A 23,219-nucleotide genomic window follows, 5' to 3' on the forward strand; every position below is an offset into this window, starting at 1 on the left:
GATTCATATGATACGAAATTGGCTACTCAGGTGAAAGAGAACATTTATTTAGATAATATAATCACAGGAGCAGATACTGTCGAGGAAGCAAAGACCTTGTACAATGAAGGAAAATCAATGTTTTGTGAAGCAAAAATGAATTTACGGGAATGGATAACCAACAGTAAAAGGTGAATAGTTTTATTCCCGATATTGACAAAACAAAATCTGAAAAGGTAAAAGTTCTAGGTCACACATGGGACACAACGTGTGATACGTTTTCAGGTCAAAATTCAAAAGTGATCAATAGTGAATTACTAACTTCAAAAAGGAATGTATTAAAGCAGATTGCGTCAGTTTATGATCCTTTATTATTCTTTGTTCCAGTAACAATTCAAGGAAAGGCTTTTCTTCAAAAGCTTTGGAATAAAAATCTGGAATGGGTTGTTATACTGAGTCCAGAAGAGGAAGCTGAATGGGTTGCTATTAAGAGTGTTTTTGCAAGAATATGTAAGGTTAAACTGAAACGGTGTATATCTTTATCAGGAGATAAAAACAAAATGAACTTCACTCTAGTGTATTTCTGTGATGCCTCGATTAAAGCATATTCTACTTCAATATACCTTGTGCAAGAGTGTGATGGTTTATCTAAATCTGATATTGTGTTGTCAAAAAGTCGTCTAGCTCCAATAAAAGGAATGACAATTCCGAGACTGGAACTAATAGCCGTGTTGAAAGGTGTTAGATGTGTTTCATACGTGGAAAGGGAGTTGAAATTACCAATAAAGGATGTGATTGTGATGAGTGATTCCCAGTGTGTGTTACATTGGATATCATCCAAGAAAGTGATTCCCGTGTTTATTGAAAATAGAATTAAAGAAATAAGAAGTTATGACAAGATAAAATTTCGTTTTGTAAACACGAAACAAAATCCAGCAGATATTGCCAGCCGTGGGTGTTCTCTCGAAACTTTACGAGAATACGACATGTGGTGGTATGGACCAGAATGGCTAACACATCCTCAAGAGCAATAGCCAAACTGTGAAAGCGCAGAGGAAATGTGTTCAGAAACGAAACCAGAAAAGAAATCTGTTGAGTCTCCAAACGAGACCATCATGATTTCGCAAACAGGAAATAGTGAACCCCCATTTGGTATTGACGTACACAGGTACTCTTCCGCTACAAAACTTATCCGAATAACGGCTTGGTGTAGACGTTTTTTACTCAGGTTGAGAGATGAAAAGGCCAATTCAAAGTGTTTAACGAGCGAGGAATTGCAAGAAGCTGAGATGCTATGGCTGAAACATGTACAAGTGAAACATTATTCCAGTGTGTTCGAGTCTATTATACTAAGAAACAGACAAGTATTACTATACAGTTAGATCTTAAAATTGATAACTGTGGTATAATTAGATGTGGTGGAAGGTTAGAACACGCACAGTTAAGTGAAGCTGCACGGTTTCCAATACTGTTACCAAAAATGAACGTTTTACTCATTTGTTAATTGAAAAAGTACACAAAAGGTTGTTACACTGTGGTGTATCTCAAACGTTAAGTGAAACAATACAACATTATTGGATACCGCAAGGAAGAGCAACGGTAAGAAAAGTGTTAGCAAGTTGTAAAGTGTGTCGACGATTTGAGGGTGGTGCGTATAAACTACCACCTATGGCTTCTTTACCAAGTTTGCGTGTGTCTAGGACTTCGCCTTTTTCTAAGGTCGGTCTTGATTATCTTGGACCACTGAATACAACGGAAAACAGAGACTCAGTTACAAAAAAGGTTTGGGTATGCTTATTCACCTGTCTCGTAACTAAAGCGGTACATCTCGAATTGGTATCAGACATGTCAGCACAATCATTTCTATTGTGCTAGCGTCTATTTATTGCTGCCAATGGTACACCTATTGAAATTATTAACGATAACGCTCAACAATTCAAACTATCAAGTGACGTAATTAAACGGATTTGGAGTGATACTGTGAAACATGAGGACGTTCAAAATTACGTTTCAGGAGAAGGAATAAAATGGACATTTATCATAGAATTAGCCCCTTGGATGGGAGGCTTTTACGAACGTTTAGTTTGTGTCGTAAAACGTGCACTACGCAAATCAATAGGCCGGAAAATTCTGACATTAGAACAGTTAACAACGCTTCTTAAAGAAAGTGAAGCTGTTGTCAATTCACGACCATTGGATTATGTTGGAGAAGATCTGAAGTCGTCCATTACTCTCACGCCAAGGCATTTTTTATGTTTGAATCCGCATACAGGTATACCGGAAATGGAAGAAGATACAAATGATCCAGAATATCAACCATTCGAAAGTAGTGCTGACACATTGCTGAAAATATGGAAAAAAGGTCAACGTATATTAGATATGTTTTTGACGATTTGGAGATCTGAATGCCTTTTAAGTCTCAGAGAACGAACACAGTGTAAACATAAATCGCATAGAATACAGTCTTCCGAAAATCCAAGTGTTAATGATATAGTTTTAATCAAAGATGACGTTCCTTGTGGTCAATGGAGACTCGGGAAGTTGATTAAACTGAATATGAGTCGTGATGGTCAAATTCGATCAGCAGAACTTGTAACTAGCAAAGGAAAAGTACTGAAAAGACCGTTAAACTTGTTGTACCCAGTGGAACTTGCTTGAAATAGTGATGATTAATTGATGTTAATAAGAATTAATATAAAATACAAATAAACATAAAAAAATTGCAGGGGAAGGTTTGCAGGGGAAGGTCGCATACAGGCGAATTGTGTAAATAATTTAGTGCAGAAAATATATTGTATGTACACATGTATATATAATATACAACTCCGGTCAGACCGGAGCATAACGTTAAAGCGTTTGCTATGATTTATGATGAAAGAAAAAAATGTTTATTTCGTGTTCCATGTACGTATTACCGGAGCAAAGTACAATATTGTGAATTGAAGCGACGTGCACGTGGATCTCGTGAATATATAGAAGCGGAATTTCCCGAACAAATATATTACCGGAGCAAAGTACAATATTGTGAATTGAAGCGACGCGCACGTGCATTTCGTGAAAATGCTGAAAACTTGTCTTCCACTAACCATTTTATCAACAGGAGTGGACGTATTTTCAAAGTGTTCTTTTTTACCAAATTAGCAATTATGTATCGTTGTGATACCTGTGACAGAACTTACCTGTATAAAAGGAATCTAAAAAGGCATATTTCTGAACGCCACAGGGAACTTAAACATTGGAAATGTGTTGAAATGTGTTGTTCTGCGAAGTTTATTCGGCGAGGTTATTTATTTGATCATCTGGTAAATATTCAGAAGTACACGCGTTCTAATGCAAGAACTGCAACATTGAATGCAGAACGCGAAAAAACGCAGAAATCCTCTGCATACTACGAAGACATTTCGTCATCAGATGATTATATTTTTGACTTATTGGCTGAAAACGAAGATATAAATCAACTGGATTATACAAATTGAAGAAATGATCTTGATACAAGAGATTTGGATAGTCCAACTAGTGAAGTGATTGTGGAACCAGAAGTCAATGTGTTGGATACCGTCAGTGGCGACGTTACTGATGATATCGTAAGCGTAGACGTCATTGACTGCAACGTCAGTGGTAACAACGAAGAAATTGCCGCCAGTTCCGTTGTGTCAGCAAATGTGTCAGATGACGTCAGTAGTGATGTTACAGATAACGTCATTAGTCGACGTGTTGGTGACGAAGAAATAGCCGCTAATACCGTTTCAGAAAATGAGGACGAATCGGATTACGTCAGAGATACTGATAGTGATAAGTCTGAGGATATTATCGTGATTAGTGATGTTAGTGATGATGAGCTGTATCCAGTAGTGACTGATTCTGGAAAATGTTTAACTGTGGAAAGGCGATCGCTCAAACGGAAGTGGACGTCTGGACGAGGACCGGATTGAGATTTACTACCTACAGCGGAAGTGAGCCTTTGTTTCGTTTGGTGCGGTATAAAGATGACTATTATAAATACACCATGAAACAGTAACTTTGAAACGAATACTAGTGTCATATACACTTGCAGGGACAATTACAGATAGTAATTCTTGTACATTATTTCATTGGAATTGATTAAAAATTGAATGTCATTATTGGTTAACATTATACCTATATCTAGATAAGATTAAATACATGTTTGTAATGATGAAAATTGTATGTTCATGTATTAGTTTGATCATGAAAATTTGTTTTATATCACATTATATGATTATGAAAAATATCTATTAATTTTCATTCTCGGTCGGGAGTGTCGTGAAGATCACGAGTTTGTTGTTTTAAGACTACTCCGTTGTTATTGTTTTATAATCTAGCCAGAGTTTAGGTTCTGTTTCCGGAGTATATTTGTTATATTACCGGAGTTTTTTCCCGCCTAGAATGATATTCATGTAATTAACATACTTTTCTGGAGTTTTCGATGTATAAATACGAGAATATATGTTGTTCAAGTTCAGATAGGATTTGATAGGTTTTTGGAATTGTAAGAATTTATATTTATGTATTTAGGCAATATAACATCACCAAATTAAATGGAAATAATTACTTTTAGTGTATTAATAAAAGGAAATCGTGAAATTAGAAAGTGTTGTGTTTCTCTTGGGATTTAAAATTAAAATATTCGATGTGGCAATAAGGTAAATAATTCAGTCTAATTAAACGGTTGCGTCTATCCAAATGATCAGTTTGCCACACAAACAGACTCGATAGAAAATGCCATTCTAAAGGAAATGAAGATGATGAATGAACTACTGTTAGATACAAAATTCCGATTGAACAATTTTCAACAGGAGACTAGATTGCAACTTACACAATTAAGAGATGAAATTGCATGTGTTCAAAATACCATCTCGTTAGCTAACCAGCAATCAACAGATAAAGTAGAAACAATAAGTCAGAGTACGGAAAAACTAAGTATAGACATGAAACAAGCCAACGACGCACTTCACAGGAAATTGCAATCAGTGCATGATAATATGAAGAAGATACTCTCATCGACAGTGAATATGGCGGAACGATTGGTACAAAATGAACACAGTGAAAGAGCTACAACGGGAACATCTCAATCAGAAAAAAAGTAATAATAACGGAAGAGGAAATGACAGAAAAGAAAGAGAACAGTCTTCAACGGAAGAACAACTCAAAGTAAATACTGATATCGTGGACACGACAGAGAGATCAGATAAAACTTTAATAATAAGTGACTCAATTCTTAGTGGTATTAACAGACGTGGATTGAATAAAAATACACACATTAAAACTCTACCAGGGCGGACAATAAAAGACATTCGTTTGACACTGGATACCTTGGACATGACAAAATACGAAAATGTAATAATATATATTGGTGGGAATGACATGGTGGAAGGAGGCGACGCAAGAAAAGCATACTGTGAGATAAAGCAACTGCTACATTAACTTCATAGACAAAACTGCACTGTATATGTATGCACAGTTGCTCCAAGACGTGATGCAGAGGTAGTTTCACTGAATGACATAATTAAAGAAATATGCGAAGAAACAAATGCTCAATATATTTATCTGCATACATCCTTTATTTATGATAATGGTAACATGGCTCAACACTTGTATGGCAGCGATGGGATACATCTGCACGCTAGAGGCTGCAGTACGCTAGTGGCTAACATAAACAAAGCCGTGAACATCATTAAGCAGAAGACGAGCGGGCAACAAGATCGACAAGCTAATCGTAGCGTAACCCCTCACTCTACTCAATCCGGAAAAAATGCACACGTTAGCTATGCTCCTGACCAAGGCAGTTCGAGAAACGGCGATTCACGTGACAATCCGTTCCAAACCAGACGTTATGGCTACACAAATTACGCACCAAGACGAGGCTCGAGGAAGGGCTATTCACGTGATGGAAGAGACAGTTTTCAGAAGCAAACCGGAAGTTACGGCTACGGAGAGCATGCACCAGGTCATGGCTTGAGGAATGGCGACGCACGAGATCAGACGCAACCAGGAAGTAACGGTTTCCGCAGTTACGCATCTGATCGAGGCTCAAGGAATGGCGATTCGCGTAACGGTAGGGGTGGTCAGAAGAATAATCTATACCGATATCATAACAGTAGTAATTATGGACAGCAACATAGACATTGTGAGTACTGTCATTACAATAATCACTACCCTAGTGAATGCAGGCGATTGAGTTCGGCTCAGTAGGAACCAATCTCCACGCAGAGTTGTCGTTCCTTGCTCTCACATACAACTCTGCGAAAGGCTCAGCACGCCATTTTGTCTATAAAATAGCTAAAACCGAACAAACGCATTCAATGTATATTTGATTGGATATTTAAGATCGCATGCATTAAATTAAGAAATATGACTTTTAAATGTACGATTAATCGTGCAAAAACTTGCGAGTTTTAATGCAACTCTTTGGAACTATTCTATTGCCCATTTACGCAGATGGAATCATTTCACGCACTTTACAAATGTCAACAATTGAACATAATGTTTATTGAGTGACGTTAGGAATTGCTTCGACGTGTGTATGTATGTTGGTTTCTTAACATCAAGAAACCATATAAATTTTATAATAATGAATTAAGACTGATATAAGATATCATGGTATGAGATGGTTTTCTTTAATGCAGTGAATGCAATGTAACCGTCGTGCAAGAGATTGTTTAGTATACTGTAACCTCAATGATGAACGCTTGGTATGATCATGACATGAATGAGACGCTTTCATAACAATTGTCCGTTCTGAGTCCAACACAGAGGTGAATGTAATGTAACCGTCGTGCAAGAGATTGAGTAGCAACGCGTAGACAGACACAAACATGTACTGATACACAACAACTTTAAAGCGCTTAACAAGGTTTGTGAAAATTGTAATTTTAATATTTGTTTATGTTATGAATCCAATAATGAAATAGTGCTACACTATAGTGATATAAACCGTGTCTTCGATGCCAAAATTAAAGTTTCTGATTACTCAGAACAATGTCATAATATGTCATGTTATAATAATTATGTTTCATTGTCAAGCCCTATTGCAAATAAAGGATTACATTTTTGTGATGATAAAGATGATTCAGCAAGGTCTACCTTACAATTTTCAACAAAGGGACTTCATATCGTAAGTTTAAATATTCAACCCTTTTTGCCTAAACATGATGAAATTAAGTACGTTTTGTTGTCTGAAAAATGTAATGTTGATGTTATTGGTTTTTGTGAAACATTTTTGAACGAAAATGTGTCTGATGTAAATTTAAATATTCCAAATTGTACATACATTCGTAAAGACAGAAGTCAGAAAAAGGGGGACGGAATCTTGCTTTATATAGGTGACCATATACCATTTAAACAAAGGCCAGACTTAGAGCCTGAAGGGATTGAATCTGTATGTATTGAAATATGCTTTAACACACAAAATCTTTTCTGTTAAATTTTATCTATCGTCCACCTAATGAGACGCAAAAATGGATAGAAAAATTTGATACATTACTTGATAAGTTTGAGGGTTTAAATATTGAGTATCACATATTAGGTGATTTCAATTTTAAATACTTTGCTGACAGCAAGTCCTATGAATGCAAAATGTGGTCAAAAACTGTATTAAAGCATGCATGGCCTCTTGCAAATGATTCACGCACCAACCAGAGTCAATCGTCTTTAATAAAATTGATCATATATATACCGATCGAACTGCCAGAGTAAGTACTACTTATGTCCCACAAATATCTATAAGCGACCACTATCCGGTATGCATGACAAGTAAAATTAACTATAAAATCTCGACACAAGGCACTCACTCGAATATTAGATATATAGATGCTTTAAAAAGGTTTCAATATCTGATTTCCAATTTGATCTATCGATTTCGCAACTAAATTTAATTGAAACTGTTCACAATCCGAATATGTCCCTTCAATCTTTATACAGAATTTTAAATAGCGTTTTAGAAAAGCACGCCCCTTACTCGCAAAGTAGAATAAAAAGCACACATATGCCAAAATGGATAAACAAAGAAATTATTAAAAGTATGTGCGATAGAGATCACTTCCGTAAAATTAAAGACTGGGACAATTATAAACTGTTACGAAATAAAACTACGGCACTAATTCGCAAAAGCAAGAAGAATTATTACAACAATGCTGCTAAAAATGGTACTAGTACGACACATATTTGGAAAAAAAAATATATCTAATAATGACAATTATCAAAACTGCGGAGTAAATTTGCCAAATAAAATTTTAGTAAACGATGTGTATGTTGAGGACAAAAGTAGGATCCTACTTGCCTTAAATGAGCATTTTACAAACGTATCAAATATTGTTGATAAGCTTAAATTTCACGAAGAAAACTTTGCTTATTTAAAGTTATATCTCGACAAATCCTTAAAACAGCATGATTTTTTTTATAAATTACATTACTCCTCTCGAAGTAAGTAAAATAATTGGCAATGAAAATGTTAACAAGGCTACGGAAATCGACGGGATCAGTGCAAATATTATAAAATACTGTGGAAAGCATATTGCTGTACCAATTACCTCGATAATAAATAATTGTATTCGTACAGGAATTTTCCCCGATTTGTTAAAAGAAGCGTATGTTCTACCAATATTTAAAGGCTCAGACAGAGAGGACTGTAATAACTATCGTCCGATTTCAATTTTGCCAACTATATCCAAAATATTTGAAAGACATCTTCCAAATGAATTGAAAGAATTCTTGCGAATAACAAATGTGTTGAATAAACATCTGTCAGGGTTTAGAGAAAATCATTCTTGCCAAATAGCACTAATTCGACTCAATGATGAGTGGCTAAAAGATGTAGATAATGGTAATTGTATCGGTTCTGTTTTATTGACATGAAAAAAGCTTTTGATTTCGTCGATCATGAAATTCTGTTGTACAAACGTAAACTCCATCACTTTTCGAATGTTACCTTGTCCCTTTTTCATTCTTTTCTGAGTCAAAGACAACAATGCGTTAAACTAGGGACTAGTTTTTCTACCCCTCTAACTATTAAGAGTGGTGTCATTCAAGGTTCTATTTTAGGCCCTCTCTTGTTTCTTATTTATATAAATGATATTGGGTTATTACTAAACCAATCAGACATGGACTTGTATGCTGATGACTCGACACTATATGCTACAGGGGCCAATCCATCAGAAATTCAAACCAACTTACAAAATGATATTTATTCCATACAAAAATGGCGCACCCTCAATAACATGTTGATACACCCTAATAAATCAAAATGCATGCTTATTGGCTCAAAACAAATAATTAAGAATATCAACATTGATCTGAATATAGATAATAATAATATTTAAAATGTCACTAGCCATAACATTTAGGACTTTATGTTGACAAACATCTACAATGGAAAGTACACATTGATAAAACATGCTCTAAAATAAGCAGTAAAATAACTCTACTAAAAATATATCAAATTATCTCACTTTTGATATGAAGAAATTATTTCATAATTTATATATTCTAACCTGTTTCGATTATTGTTGTACGATCTGGGGCAACGCTATAAAACCAATTTAACAAAAGAGAATATTTTACAAAACGCGCAGCGAAAGTCATTCTACAAAAGCAAAATAGAACACCACCCAAAGAATTGTTTTTACAGCTTAATTGGCTCTCGTTTAATAATAGACGTAAATACCACACGGCACTATTGATATATACATGTGTCAACAATCAGACTCCAGTATATTTAAAGAATATTATAACTTTTTCTGAAAATCACAAATATAACTTAAGATCTGCCACCCATGACGATATTGTTAATACCAAAGCGAATGCAGGTTATAAGAAACGAGCTTTTTCATATAATAGCATGGATATTTGGAACAGAATACCAGTTGGAATAAGAATGGCATGCTCGATATCTTCTTTTAAAAGGCAATATATAGCACATTTATTTTCTAATTAATAATATGTCATGTGTTGTTGTTGTTTTTTTCTAATCAATAATATTTCATTTGTGTCTGTCTAAAAGGCAAAATGTGTGTTATGTATTGGTGTAAGAAAATATTGTTTGAATGTTTTACTTATTATAGACCTATTTATGTATGTTATTTTATGAAGGCCACATTGTAAAACAGTATTGATTCATCTGCATAATATGTATAATGTGTCATTGTCTTTATGTGTTACCTTCTGTAAATAAAGCTTTTACTATTATTCTTATTATTATTATAATGTGTTATGATATAAATAATATAGATGTTTTTAATTGCCACATTTGTACGTAATTTTTTATTTAAAAATAATTCAACGTGAAACAAACATGTTTAGTTATTGTTTGACGACTTAGATTGAACACAATTAAAAAAAATGTTCAATCAAAACTATTAAGTACTTTTCATATGAAAAATTCAACTCCCCTTTTGGATGCTTTGATATCTAGATATGTATAGTATACTATTGTCTTTGTATATTTATCATTTTTAACAAACAAAGGAAAATATGTGAGCGCGAATTTCGTAAATAGTTAAAACTACTTTTTCGTGTTGAGTCGGCAACTTCATTGAATTTTCGGTAAACATTCACCCAACAATAACAGAAATTGAAATTTAATACAGATTTATGTGACTGAAACGGAGATTTCTCCTGCACTTTATGACCGCCTTGTGGCTCTTCAGACCCATATATCAATTTTTGGCAGGTTGGCAGCAGACATAACCAGGGTAGTCTGAACAGGTTTATTGATATTGCATAAGGGCTGGCGATGTGTGTTTTTCGAAAGCAATACATAATTATGATCGTGATGATATATATTTTATTACCGGTCTGTAAATATAGAAAAATAAACAGAATATTTTGTGGTTTTCTGTAACCACGCTTTATTTGTTTGACATTGTATAATAATTAAAGCAAAATTATGACGCAATAAAAAGGCAAATTTAAATAACGCTTACATGTATGTAAATCGGCAAAATATAAAAGCAAGGTGCACGCATACATTGTCACCGTGTAGTTACTGGTGACAGTCAGACAAACGTTCGATTGGCCAATATTTATTTAATTTGATTGCACCTTAAATAACATAGCAATAATATACACATGGTAATCAAATATTGGTACAATCGATTCAGAAAGTAATTTTGGAATCACCACTTGGCCGATGAATAACTCTAAAGCAATCAGTTCTTGTATAATTGACAAATGCCCCCTATAAACGCTTTGATAGAAGCTATGAGCATTTTACCATGCTAAATCCTTGAAATGCACTAAGTGACCCCGTGACCTAGTTTTTGACCCGACATGACCCATATTCGAACTTGACCTAGATATTGTTTAGATACAACTTCTGACCAAATTTGGTAAAGATCGGATGAAAAGTATTTGAAATAGAGAGCGGACACGAAAAGTGTGACAGACAGACTGACAGACTTACAGACGGACAGTGCGAAAACTATATACCCCCTTTTCTTCGAAAGAGGGCATAAAAACACCGCGCTTAAAACGTTTGCACTCCCTAAATTAATGTATATACTAACAGTTCTCCCAAACCCACCAAATGATATTATTGACGATATAAAATCAGAAATATTTAAATTCATATGGACCGGAAAACCTGATAAAAAAAGCTAACTCAATTAATTCAATCAGTAGAATATGGAGGAATTAGACTTACAGACATAGATTCATTCCGGAATGCAATCAAATGCAGTTGTGTTAAAAGATATTTAGATAATACCAATACGAGTAAATGGAAATTATTCTACCAGAAAATTCTAAAAACATATCGTGACTCCTTACTCTTTGAATGTAATATCAACAATAATATCTTAGATGAAATTTCAACCAAAAACATTTTTCTATCGAATGTTCTATCGGCATGGTGTAAAGTTACTCAAAATTTAGAAACACAAATAAACAGTAAAATCATTTTATGGAACAATTAAGACATAACAACTAACAATAAAACACTTTTCTATTAACATTGGTTTGAACGAAACATAAAATATGTTGATCAATTGTACGACTACAGAAGAAACGACTTCTATTCTTTTGATAACTTATGCTACATATTCGGAATACCTACAAGTAATTTCCTGATGTACTACACATTGATCAAAAGTATAGCCATACATATGAACGCTGTTACAATACAAATAACACACCATGTACTCAAAAAACTTTCGTTTGAAACATAATTGCAAAACAAAACAAAACGAACAAAATATTAACACACTTCAAATTAAAAACCCTACCGAAATCCCTTAAGCTCAAACTAAATGGCAAACTATTCTTGAAGAAAAATAATTAAATTGGAAACAAATATTTATCATGCCATATACATCAACTACTTATAGCACACTAAGAAATTTTCAATATAAAAACATCCAGAGAATCATGGCTGCAAATAAATATCTTTTTAAGTGCAATCTATCCAATACAAATCTATGTGATATGTGTAGTGAACATATTGAAACAATAAAACACCTTTTCTGGGAGTGTAAACATATTCAATCTCTATGGAATCAATTGACAACATTTCTAGAGAAACAACAATTAAATGTTAAACTATCTCTCTTAAACGTCAGTTTAGGGGTAAATACCTTCAAAATACAAGAATTCAATAATGCTGTGAATTACATAATTATATTAATGAAATATTTCATATTCAATATGAAATACAGAAAAACAACACCTACAACGGACTGTTTAATCAATTATTTAAAACTGTATATTCAAATTGAAAAAGAAATAGCCCTAAACAATAATATATTCAAATTGAAAAAGAAATAGCCCTAAACAATAATACACTTCATATATTGGAACAAAAATGGAAACGCATTAAATTTTCATAACAAGAATGCTTTCTAACTACTTCAAACAACTCATCCTTATTCATTATTATTCTGTTGTTCTTCTTTTTCTGTTCTTTTCTGTCTTTTCTTTTTTTTCTTTTCTTTTTTTTCTTATTTTAAAGAATATATTAGCATATCTTGTATAACATGTTTGAACATTATTGTTGCTACATGGTATCAATTTGTTTTATGATCACATACATGCTTACATTGTATGTATTATATTGAATAAAAAAAATACAAGAAAAAAAGAAAAAAAAGGATTCGTCCAGAGACTGCGACATGCGTAGACATCCGTAGCAAACACAAAGGTATACGCAATATACGCCAAAGTACTTGCATCTTACCAAGGAAAGGACTTCCAGACGTACGTAGCCCTTGAGAAGGAGACTGGCGTCTCCGTTGTAGGTTTTTGTGCTTGCAATTGAAATTTGGTCAGAAAATTTGTTCCCTGGATAGTACAGTTGAGTTCGAAATTGTTTGGATCCGGAAAAAAACATGGCCGCCAGGGGGGAGGGGGGCTTTTTCCTTATTTCCAATTGAAAATAAGGTCTTTTTATCCCAAAATTGATAGAGGAATTTCCCAAATTGTAAAAAAAATTAGTTTTTACTTACTTTGACATATTGGGCATCTTCGAAATTGAAAGCAATGAGCTCCAATATGATTAAGAATGCACCACAATGTGTCTTTTAATACTTCTGCAAAATGAAAAAGACCCTGTTTCAAAAACTTAAAAAAAAACAGTCTTCCCAAAATGAGCAGTTAACGCGCATGCAATTCCCAATTTGAAAGGCTAGGGCCTCTTCCCAATTTCATGATGAAAAGCCCTGATAAAAGACAGTATTTCTTGCATTTTGTACCGATATCTTAAGATTTAAACATAAATAATTTAAAACATGTAAAATCAATGCCAAAATTTAACGTTGCTTGCAACATAACCATAAACATAAATGCGTTACACATTGAATTTTTTGCCAAGAACACTGGCTTATCAAATAAAGTAATATAATTATGATGTATTTCACATTGCCATAAGCAACAACAAAAACCTGTCTGTCTGTTATATGCACTAGTTAAAATTCTTAAAAAAAAGTGTTGTTATTTTTAAAAATCATCTGAAAAAAGCACCACAAACCGGTTTGTTTAATCCATTAAAGTTCAAATGTGAACAACAAAAAGTCACGTGATCCTGAACCCTGGTGCTGTATCCGAAGAACAACTCGGTCAATTAACTTGGTCATTGGACATTGTAATTAAACAATCTAATGCTGGAGAGTAACGGAATAAATTATTCGTGGGTAACCGACGATGGGGGTTTTCTGAAAAAAAAATCTTCCATCTTTAGAATGTTTCTTACAGAAATTCCTTTATTGGCAAACAGCGTAGACCCTGATAAGACGCCTCATCATGCGGCGTCTCATCTGGGTCTACGCTGGTTGCCAAGGCCTTTTTTGAGGACGCTAGGCACAAATGGGTTAAATAGCTCCGTAAAAATTGCGGTTAAAGGTTGAAAAAAATAACCAGCCCGGATACTCGACGATTCCATCGGCATAAGTAAATTGCCTCTATTTTAAAAGATAAAATGTCAGCGCAACGCCGGTTTTCTATTAAAAGAACGTAAATTAAGCTCGTCACAAGCTGTAATTACGGTATTTACATTTATTTTGACACAGGCACATTTAGTGACCGATAACACCTGCCTGATAACATTTAGTTATATCAGGCCAATGGACCACGTGATACCATTTCCGCTGTAACTGTTTGCACGATGAAGTCATACACGCGTCATTTTGATGACATACTTCGTAGACGCGAGGAAGTCTTTTTCATTGAATACTATGAATATATATCCTATTTTAATTAGAATATCTATGCAGAGTTTCCAGATAAATAGAATATTATGCTACTGAGTTGTGATATGAATGTTACCGGTCAGTGATGTGTAGAATTGACAAATCGGCTCGGTAAACTCCCTGATTTGTCAATTCTCCCAATCCCTGACCGATAACATTCATATCACAACTAAGTAGCATGTTTTTTTTATAAATCAGCGTTGCGCTCATAAGCGTAGGGCGAGCTGAAGTTATGTTATTTGTGTGGAACAGAACAACACTATATTTCAATCGTGTACATTATACATGCACAGCATGAGGCTATGAAAAAGTCAGTGAAATTCTTGAGTCAAAGTTGGTGTATGCCATAGCATACCTTTTGAATGGGGTAATAACTTCAAGGACGGAAGAACACCAGAATAGAAAAACTTCTGTGGAAATCTAAAGAGAGAACTAATAAAAAAAACACTGCTGCGGCGTTCGAGTATACCGCTCATAACGAGCAGAGTTTATATCAATTATTGAGCAGTGGTTTCCGCTAAAGTACCGAATGCGGATGTCATTTGATGTTGTTCAACTTCGTCTGCTCAATACTTTTACAGAGATCACTATAAGTAACTCGTATGTCTGGATCAAATGGAAGCATTATCACTTAAGACAAGATTGGAAGTATGTCACCCTCGAGAGAGACAGACGATTTGTACCTTTTTGAAAACTTTTAGAAAACCAATGATACAATTTCAGTCGAGGTTAGGCGGGTATTTCTCTGTGAGACGGTTGACAGGGTGTGCCCCTGACCACAGACACGTTGTGTTCACCCACTCCATAAACTCATCAAATTCTGGTATAGAATCTATTGCATCGCCGGTAATTATCTCCTGGTCTTTAATAACGCTCGTAAACAGACCGCTGTAGTTTGCACTCCGCCAGAAATCCACAACGTGCCTTCTCATGCCGGATACATCAAGGGTATAACTTTCATCTGAGTCCTTACGGATTGAAAACAAGGACGTGTTTGGTTGTAGTTTGATGGATTCTAACAGATACCAAACTGCTCTTGGTGCGATAACAGAACACACACTTCTACATGCTTGTTCCAGAGCACAGTTCAGCGCACTTACGGATATTTTTTGCAGGTACATTAGTACTTGAAGTCTTAGATAGAGATATGATGTAAAATGTATCATGCTTAACAACGCTCCGAATTCAGTGGGATCTTGCAACTTGTACATTTGTTGAAGTGGTGTACCGGTATTACACATTCCGTTAAATGTCGGGTTTTCCACGCAGGTAACAATAGACGAAAACAGGTCTCGGGTAAGGCTTCTCACTTTGTTCGCAAGAATTGATTTCTTCTCCCTATCGAGGTTGCCAATGAGATTAAGTGTTGGCGCAAAGAAGCTTGATATTACTCCGCGATCTAGAGACATGGCGAGTCTGTCAAGTAGTATTTCTACACAGTTCAACATGTTCTCGTCTGTCCATATCCTTCCATCCACCGATTCAATGGTCCAAAACAGGATGGTTTTCATCATGTAGCTTGATAACCCTTCAGGATCATCTTTATCTTCGAGATGTGTTTTAAATAAGGTTTTAAGGAAGAGGTATGCTCGGATTTGTGCTGGGTTTAAAGATCTTGACAATATCTTCTCCGACTCTGCAAAGGAAATTCGCCACTGATACTCAAAATCTTCACTCTCGTTGTGACCCTTAGCAACAAAACCGCAACCTCTACTGGTCACATGCTCGATCAATGCTTGAGCTGGCCATGCATGTTGCCTGTCCCTATTTGTGAATTTGTGTGCAATGTCCGGCCATTCATACATTCGCAAAGCAGCAACATTATCGATGTAAATAATTCCGTGTTCATCTTCCATACACCCGACTATTGATGCCGAGTTGAAAACATCAATTAAACTCGACGCCACAACGTAATGCTGGCATGTACCCAACTCAAATAACAGTTTCATCTTTACGTGGGTGTTCTTAAGATAAAATGGTTCGTGTTTCTCAAAGGACTTTGCCATGATTTGCATTTTGAAATAGCCTGGAAAATCCGTTTCTCTCGGGGTGAGCCAAAGACCATTCTCATTGCCAATAGACTCTTTGATAACGTTAATACCTCCATATATATAGAGAATGTCAACATCACTTGCATTTACACTAGTAACACCCTTGTCAAATACCTGAAATCCTTTTTCTAGGTAAAGACCGTCCTGCGTGCTACCAAGTAAGACCACATCGTTGACGGATAGTTTCTGCAATACCTCGTGGTCTACCCCGTTCATGCTCCCTATCTCTTTCAAAAGCTCCCTTTTATCAGAATCGGTGAGCCATTTTCCTTCATTTACCGACATGTACTTGTCTGAAGGTAGGTCTGAGAGTTCGGGAACATATTCAAATTTCCATTCCGTTTGGCGGACGTCCGCACACACCTTGCGAATATCGTGGAAGCAATCTTGGTCAAATGAGACACATTTTAAAATCAGATTCCCTCGGTCGTGATTCCCCTGAAAATGAAGTTAAGTTAGTAGATACCTAATGGTTCCGCAACATTTCGGATATAGTGACGTTAAGCATGTAAACAAAGTCTTCATTGAATTCATTTGGATGACTTTGTTAACATGCTTAACGTCACTATATCCAAAATGTTGCGGAACCATTAGGTAAATACTACCTTACGAATCAAGTTAGCATTTGGTTTTTAGCTCTACTAGCCAAAGGCCAGCGGGGCTTATGTCATGGTCTTGTGTCTGTCGTGTGTGCGTGTGTGCGTGCGTGCATCCGTGCGTCCATGCGTTAACTTTTCCTTCCAACATCTTTTTCTCCTTAACAACTTGTCCAATTCTGATGAAATTTCTCAGGAATTTTCCTGGGGTGAACCTCTTTTAAATTTCTTCAAATTATGCGCCTGGGGTTAAATTTGACCCTGCCCCGGGGGTCACAAAAATGAAAATTTGCGTATATAAGGCCGATTTTGTGAAAAATTAAAAAATCTTCATGTCCATAACCATTGAGCCTAGGGCTATCAAATTTGGTATGTAATGACATCTAATAGTCCTCTAACAAATTTCTTCAAGTTATGCCCCTGGGGTTGAAGTTTACCCTGCCCCGGGGGTCACAAAAATTACAATATGCTTATGTAAGGCCTATTTTGTGAAAACTTTAAAAATCTTCTTGTCCGTAACCATTGGGCCTGGGGCTATCAAATTGTGTATGTAGTGACATCGTATAGTCCTCTAACAAATTTCTCCAAATTATGCCTTTGGGGTCAAATTTGATACTGCCTCGGGAGTCACAAAATTTAACATATGCTTATATAAGGCCTAGTTTGTGAAACTTTAAAAATCTATTCGTCCATAACAATTGGGCCTAGAGCTATCAAATTTATTTTGTAGTGACATCCAATAGTCCTCTAGCAAATTTCTTCAAATTATACCCCTGGGGTCAAATTTGACCCTGCCATGGGGGTCACAAAAATGAACATATGCTTATATAAGGCCTATTTTGTGAAAACTTTAAAAATCTTCTTGTCCATAACCATTAGGCCTAAGGCTACACAATTTAGTATGTAGTGACATAGTATAGTTATCTACTTAGTTTGTTCAAATAATGCCCCTGGGGTCAAATTTGACCCTGGCCCGGTGGACACAAAATTGAACATATACTTTAACGAGCATATTTCATGAAAACTTCAAAAATCTTCTTGTCCATAACCATTGGTCATATGGCTATCAAATTTGGTATGTAGTGACATCTAATAGTCCTCTACCAAATGTATTCAAATTGTGCCCCTGGGGCCAAATTTGATCCTGCCCCGGGGGTAACAAAAATTAACATATGCTTATATAAGGCCTGTTTTGTAAAAACTTTAAAAATCTTCTTGTCCATAACAATTGAGCTTAGGGCTACCAAAATTGGTATGTAGTGACATCTAATATCCCTTTTCCAAATTTGTTCAAATTATACCCCTGGGGTCAAATTTGACACTGCCCTAGGGTCACAAATTGAACATATGCTTATAAAAGGCCTATTTTGTGAATACTTTAAAAATCTTCTTGTCCATAACCATTGGGCCTAGGGCTATCAAATTTGGTATAAAGTGACATATTATATTCCTATACCAAATTTGTTCACATTATACCCCTGGGGTAAAATTGACCTTGCCCGGGGGTCATAAAATTGAACATATGCTTACATAGGGCCTTTTTGTGAAAACTTGTCAAATCTTCTAGTACATAACCATTAGGCCTAGGGCTACAAAATTTGGTATATAGTTACATTATATAGGCCTTTACTTTGTTTGATCAAATCATGCCCCTAGTGTCCAATTTGACCCTGCCCCTGGGGTCACAAAATTGAACACATGCATATATAGGGCCTATTTTGTGAACACTTTTAAAATCTACTTGTCCATAAACATTAGGCCTAGGGCTACAACATTTAGTAAGAGGTGACATTGTATAGTCTTTTACTAAGTTTGTTCAAATTATGCCCCAGGTGTCAAATTTTACCCTGCCCTGGGGGTCACAAAATCGATTTTAGCAGCTTATATAGTGCCTATTATACGAAAACTATAAAAGTCTTCTTGTCCTTAACCATAAGGCATATGGCTACCAAATTTGGTATGTAGTGACATCTAATAAACGTCTACCAAGTTTGTTCAAATTATGCCCCTTGTGTCAAATATGACCTTGCCCGGGGGTCACAAAATTGAACATACACTTATATGGGGCCTATTTTGAAAAATCTTCTAAACTCTTCTTGTCCATAACCATTGGGCCTAGGGCTACCAAATTTGGTATGCAGTTACATCTTACCGTCCTCTTCCAAGTTTGTTCAAATTATGCCCTTTGGGTCAAATTGACCCTGACTCGGGGGTCACAAAACTAAACATTATATACGCTTATATCTTGCTTATTTTTTTAACACTTTTTAATCTACTGAAGGGATTTACTTGAAATTTGAAATATAAAGCTTATTTGTTCAGTTTTATCTTGTCTTAAGATGGTGGAATGTTCGATATTTGAAACGATTCAACACCAGAATCATAAATAAGCTTCTGTTGAGTTGTTTTTATGGTTTTGATGACGACAATTCCAGATGTTTACGGCGACGTCAGAATGGGGCTTATTTCAGTCAACATCCATTGTTCATGTGTTGAATTCTTTAGTTTCAGAACTGTAAACTTAATTATTTTTGCGGAAATTATAATTATGTTATTGCTGTTTTCAACTCTTTAAATTGTTTTTTCTCAGAGACACAGAAGAAATTAACTCAACAAATGTGCTGTTTTTTGTGTTTTGACAGATTGACAGATGGTCTTAACCAGTGAAGACAAAATTTTATGTTGAATATGTCCCAAAACTAAACAAGCTACTTACAAAATATGGGGATGGGGTGTAGAGAAATGGCTTTTTATTTTAAAGTGGATCTTTTAAGCACACCTGAGCTATAACTCCGGGTGAGCTATTGTTATCTCTCACAGTCCGCCGTCTGTCTGCCCACAATTAAACATCTTCTTTTTCTAAACCAGCTGGTCACTTTTAACCAAACTTCATATGAAGCAGCCATAAGTTGTGGGACAAAAGTACTGTTTAAAAAAAAATGGTAACATGTTCAAGATGGCCACCACTCCCATATTTGGTAAAATCCTTAAGAAATCTTCTCGTCATAAACTTCTGGTCGGATTTAATAATGATTTCATAAGAATGTTCCTTAAGGACCCCAATTGAAAATAAGTTCAAGACAATTTAATTCTTTAGAAAACATGGCTGCAGGAGTTCATTGAACTTGCATGTTTAGGCATATGTGCTATATATGCATTTATTCATAGGGAAATCTTCTCTGAAACCACGGGTTAGAGTTCAACAATATTTGGAAGGAAGAATCCTTAGGTGACCCTCTATCAAGTTTGTTTAAATTGTGTTGATATCTCAAATAACGTGGTGGCCAGGAGACGGGGCTTATTTTCCTTTTATGTCTATATAGAAAACTTAGAACATATTTTATTGACGCTATATCAAGTTTGTTCACTGATTGCCCAATTCCATTGATACTAACTCTAAGCTCACCTTTAAGACATTAATTTGTGTTCAATCCGTGTTTCCCATGTGAGAGATTCATGGCCATCATGGCCCTTTTGTTTTGATTGTTTCATTATCCAACTAAAACTTGACAACTGCTAATTATTAATAGCACATGCACATGAAAGTGCTTATAAATGGGGTTGCATGCGTCAACTCAACTCTGTACCAGGTAGGTACTGTTAACTAAGTGCCATTGGTGATGTACAAACATTTTGCATATGTTTAATTATTATTCTACATTTTAAAACACTGTGGTTTCTTCTGACATTTATTTCATGAAATTGTAATTGCCTTGTTTTGGTGTACTGTTTAGAAGTGTTTGTGTGTTATCACATTTGAGTTGGAAGGGTTTCGTCTGATAGAGAAGCGCCTTGTTGAACATGTGTTTTTTCTCTGTTTTGCTGATAAACATCGCTGAGTTTTGTGCTTGTTTAAAATGAACTTGTTGTCGCGGATTCTGTCATTGTATGCATCAACTCATTTAAACCTGAGACAATTTTGCAACAGAAGACATTGAATCAATAATATCAAACTGCAGTTAACATGTTTTATATTTTGTTTTACATTTCATTTTACCCGGAAAACATTGTGACAATGGGGGAAACTAAGACATTATGAGCAATTAATCATTTTGTCACAAGGTTTTCAGACATTGTCTGCAGCAAGACGATGCATAAATACATTTTCATGTACCAAAGAGTTATGTTTGGCATTCTGCATTAATGTATGTTTTCTTTTCTATTATAGGTGAAAACACAAGATCTATTAACCCTTATTGACGTTTGAAACATTACATACTTGTGTTATGTGTGTTAATTGGATTGTGAAATATTTTGTGTGATTTTTGACAATTAATTTACCAGCTGCATCGAAAGAGATTTTGAACTCTTTAAAGAGATATTGCTGGATATATATTTAACCGATATATTGTTTAACACATTCTTGTGGACTGATGTAAGAGGTGACTTGCAATTTGTCTTCGATCATTACGCATGTGCAGTTTACATTGTTTCTTATATAAGCAAAGCTCAAAGAGGTATGATCATACTGATGGATGAAGCATGTAAAGAAGCCAGGCGGGGAAATATGGAACTCAGACAGCAAGTAAGACACATTGGAAACAAATTCCTTAACAATGTTGAAGTCAGTGCACAGGAAGCTTGTTATTTGCTTTTACTATTGCTTCTTGCAAAAGCAACAAGGGAAGTTGCATTTATAAATACATCACCACCTACAGATAGGACATTTTTGCTGAACCCAAAGGTAGCTTGAGAAAACCTACCAGGTAGTTCTACAGACTTACGAAGCAGACAATATCATTAAAAGATATTCCAAAAGACCAAAGTCTCTTGAAAATTGGTATCTAGCAGATTATGTTTCGCAACTTGAAATTAAACATATATATATATATATATATATATATATATATATTAAAAGTACCTGTACTGAAATGATGCTGAAAACAATCAAGAGACAGGGGTTGATCTAAATGTACATGATGATTCACATTTGAAAGACGTAAATGTAGTCAGAAGAGATACTAATGACCAGAATTTCCTTAGTAAATCATTTCCAGGAGGCAGAATTGAACTAAAGGGTGGTTTTACCATAATTCAAAGAAAACGAAAGAATGTCATAAGGTATGTGCGCTTTTCAAAATAAATTGACAGTGAAATTTTTTACAGGGAAAGACTTATGTTGTTTACACCATGGAGAAAAGAAGAATCAGATTTGATATGTGGATATGACTCATTTCAAGCAAAATATATGTCTCTTCATTAAGATGAAGGCAAAAGAATATGAAAAAATGCTGAAGCACTAGACGAAGCTTTTGAAATGGCCAAAAATGATTAAAATAATTTTGATAACTTAGCAACTGGAACGGAGCAGATTAATCAAGATGATGTAGAAGCTGGTAATAAAGACAGTGAATGCTTCATATATTTTAACCCAGATAGGCCAGAATTTCAAAGGCAATCTGACATTGCGCAAGATCTTGGGCTTTCAGTTGCCTCTGTAGACATTAGCACTCGCAAAAAACTTTGCCTCATTTAAAGTACGGGGATCTTATAAAATCCTTAAATATCAAACAAAGAGATTTTTTATTCATGTTCGTCAGACTGTTAAAATCAATACGAACAAGCTGCAAGTGTTTTTGTCAGGTGGTGCAGGAGTGAGGAAATCTGTACTAGTAACTGCACTGTTTGAAGCATTACAGCGGTGTTTGACTTCAGACCCTGGCGATGATCCAGAAATCTGTAAAGTTTTCCTGTGTGCTCCAACTGGAAAAGCTGCTTTTCACATAAGTGGAGTAACTCTTCATTCTGCATTCAGAATTCGAGCAAGTCAAGGATATAATTATACCCCATTGAGTAGTGACATTTTAAACGCTCTGAGAACTAAATACAGGCATCTTGCAATTGTCATGATAGATGAGGTTTCGATGGTAGGAAACAATATGCCCAAACTGGTTAATGAAAGA

At 35.2% G+C, this 23,219-nt stretch overlaps 2 protein-coding genes across 3 annotated transcripts in view; both read right to left on the reverse strand.

The window, feature by feature from the left end:
* Window positions 1-16,826, reverse strand: part of LOC127874580 (uncharacterized) — a 194,855-nt gene extending 178,029 nt beyond the window's left edge. The window contains exon 1 of the mRNA XM_052418975.1: window positions 15,116-16,826. Coding sequence (XP_052274935.1) covers window positions 15,389-16,684 — 1,296 coding nt within the window. The 5' untranslated portion in view covers window positions 16,685-16,826 and the 3' untranslated portion in view covers window positions 15,116-15,388. The remainder of the gene's footprint in view (window positions 1-15,115) is intronic.
* The window catches only part of LOC127874575 (uncharacterized), a 207,673-nt gene that overhangs the window by 178,029 nt on the left and 6,425 nt on the right, over window positions 1-23,219 (reverse strand). The window contains exon 3 of one of the 2 annotated variants that reach the window (XM_052418966.1): window positions 16,835-17,158. The exons of the other annotated variant lie outside the window; for it this stretch is intronic. Coding sequence (XP_052274926.1) covers window positions 16,835-17,158 — 324 coding nt within the window. The remainder of the gene's footprint in view (window positions 1-16,834; window positions 17,159-23,219) is intronic. 2 annotated transcript variants of the gene reach the window in all.

The sequence above is a fragment of the Dreissena polymorpha genome, chromosome 3 (assembly GCF_020536995.1).
Source record: "Dreissena polymorpha isolate Duluth1 chromosome 3, UMN_Dpol_1.0, whole genome shotgun sequence".
NCBI lineage: Eukaryota > Metazoa > Mollusca > Bivalvia > Myida > Dreissenidae > Dreissena > Dreissena polymorpha.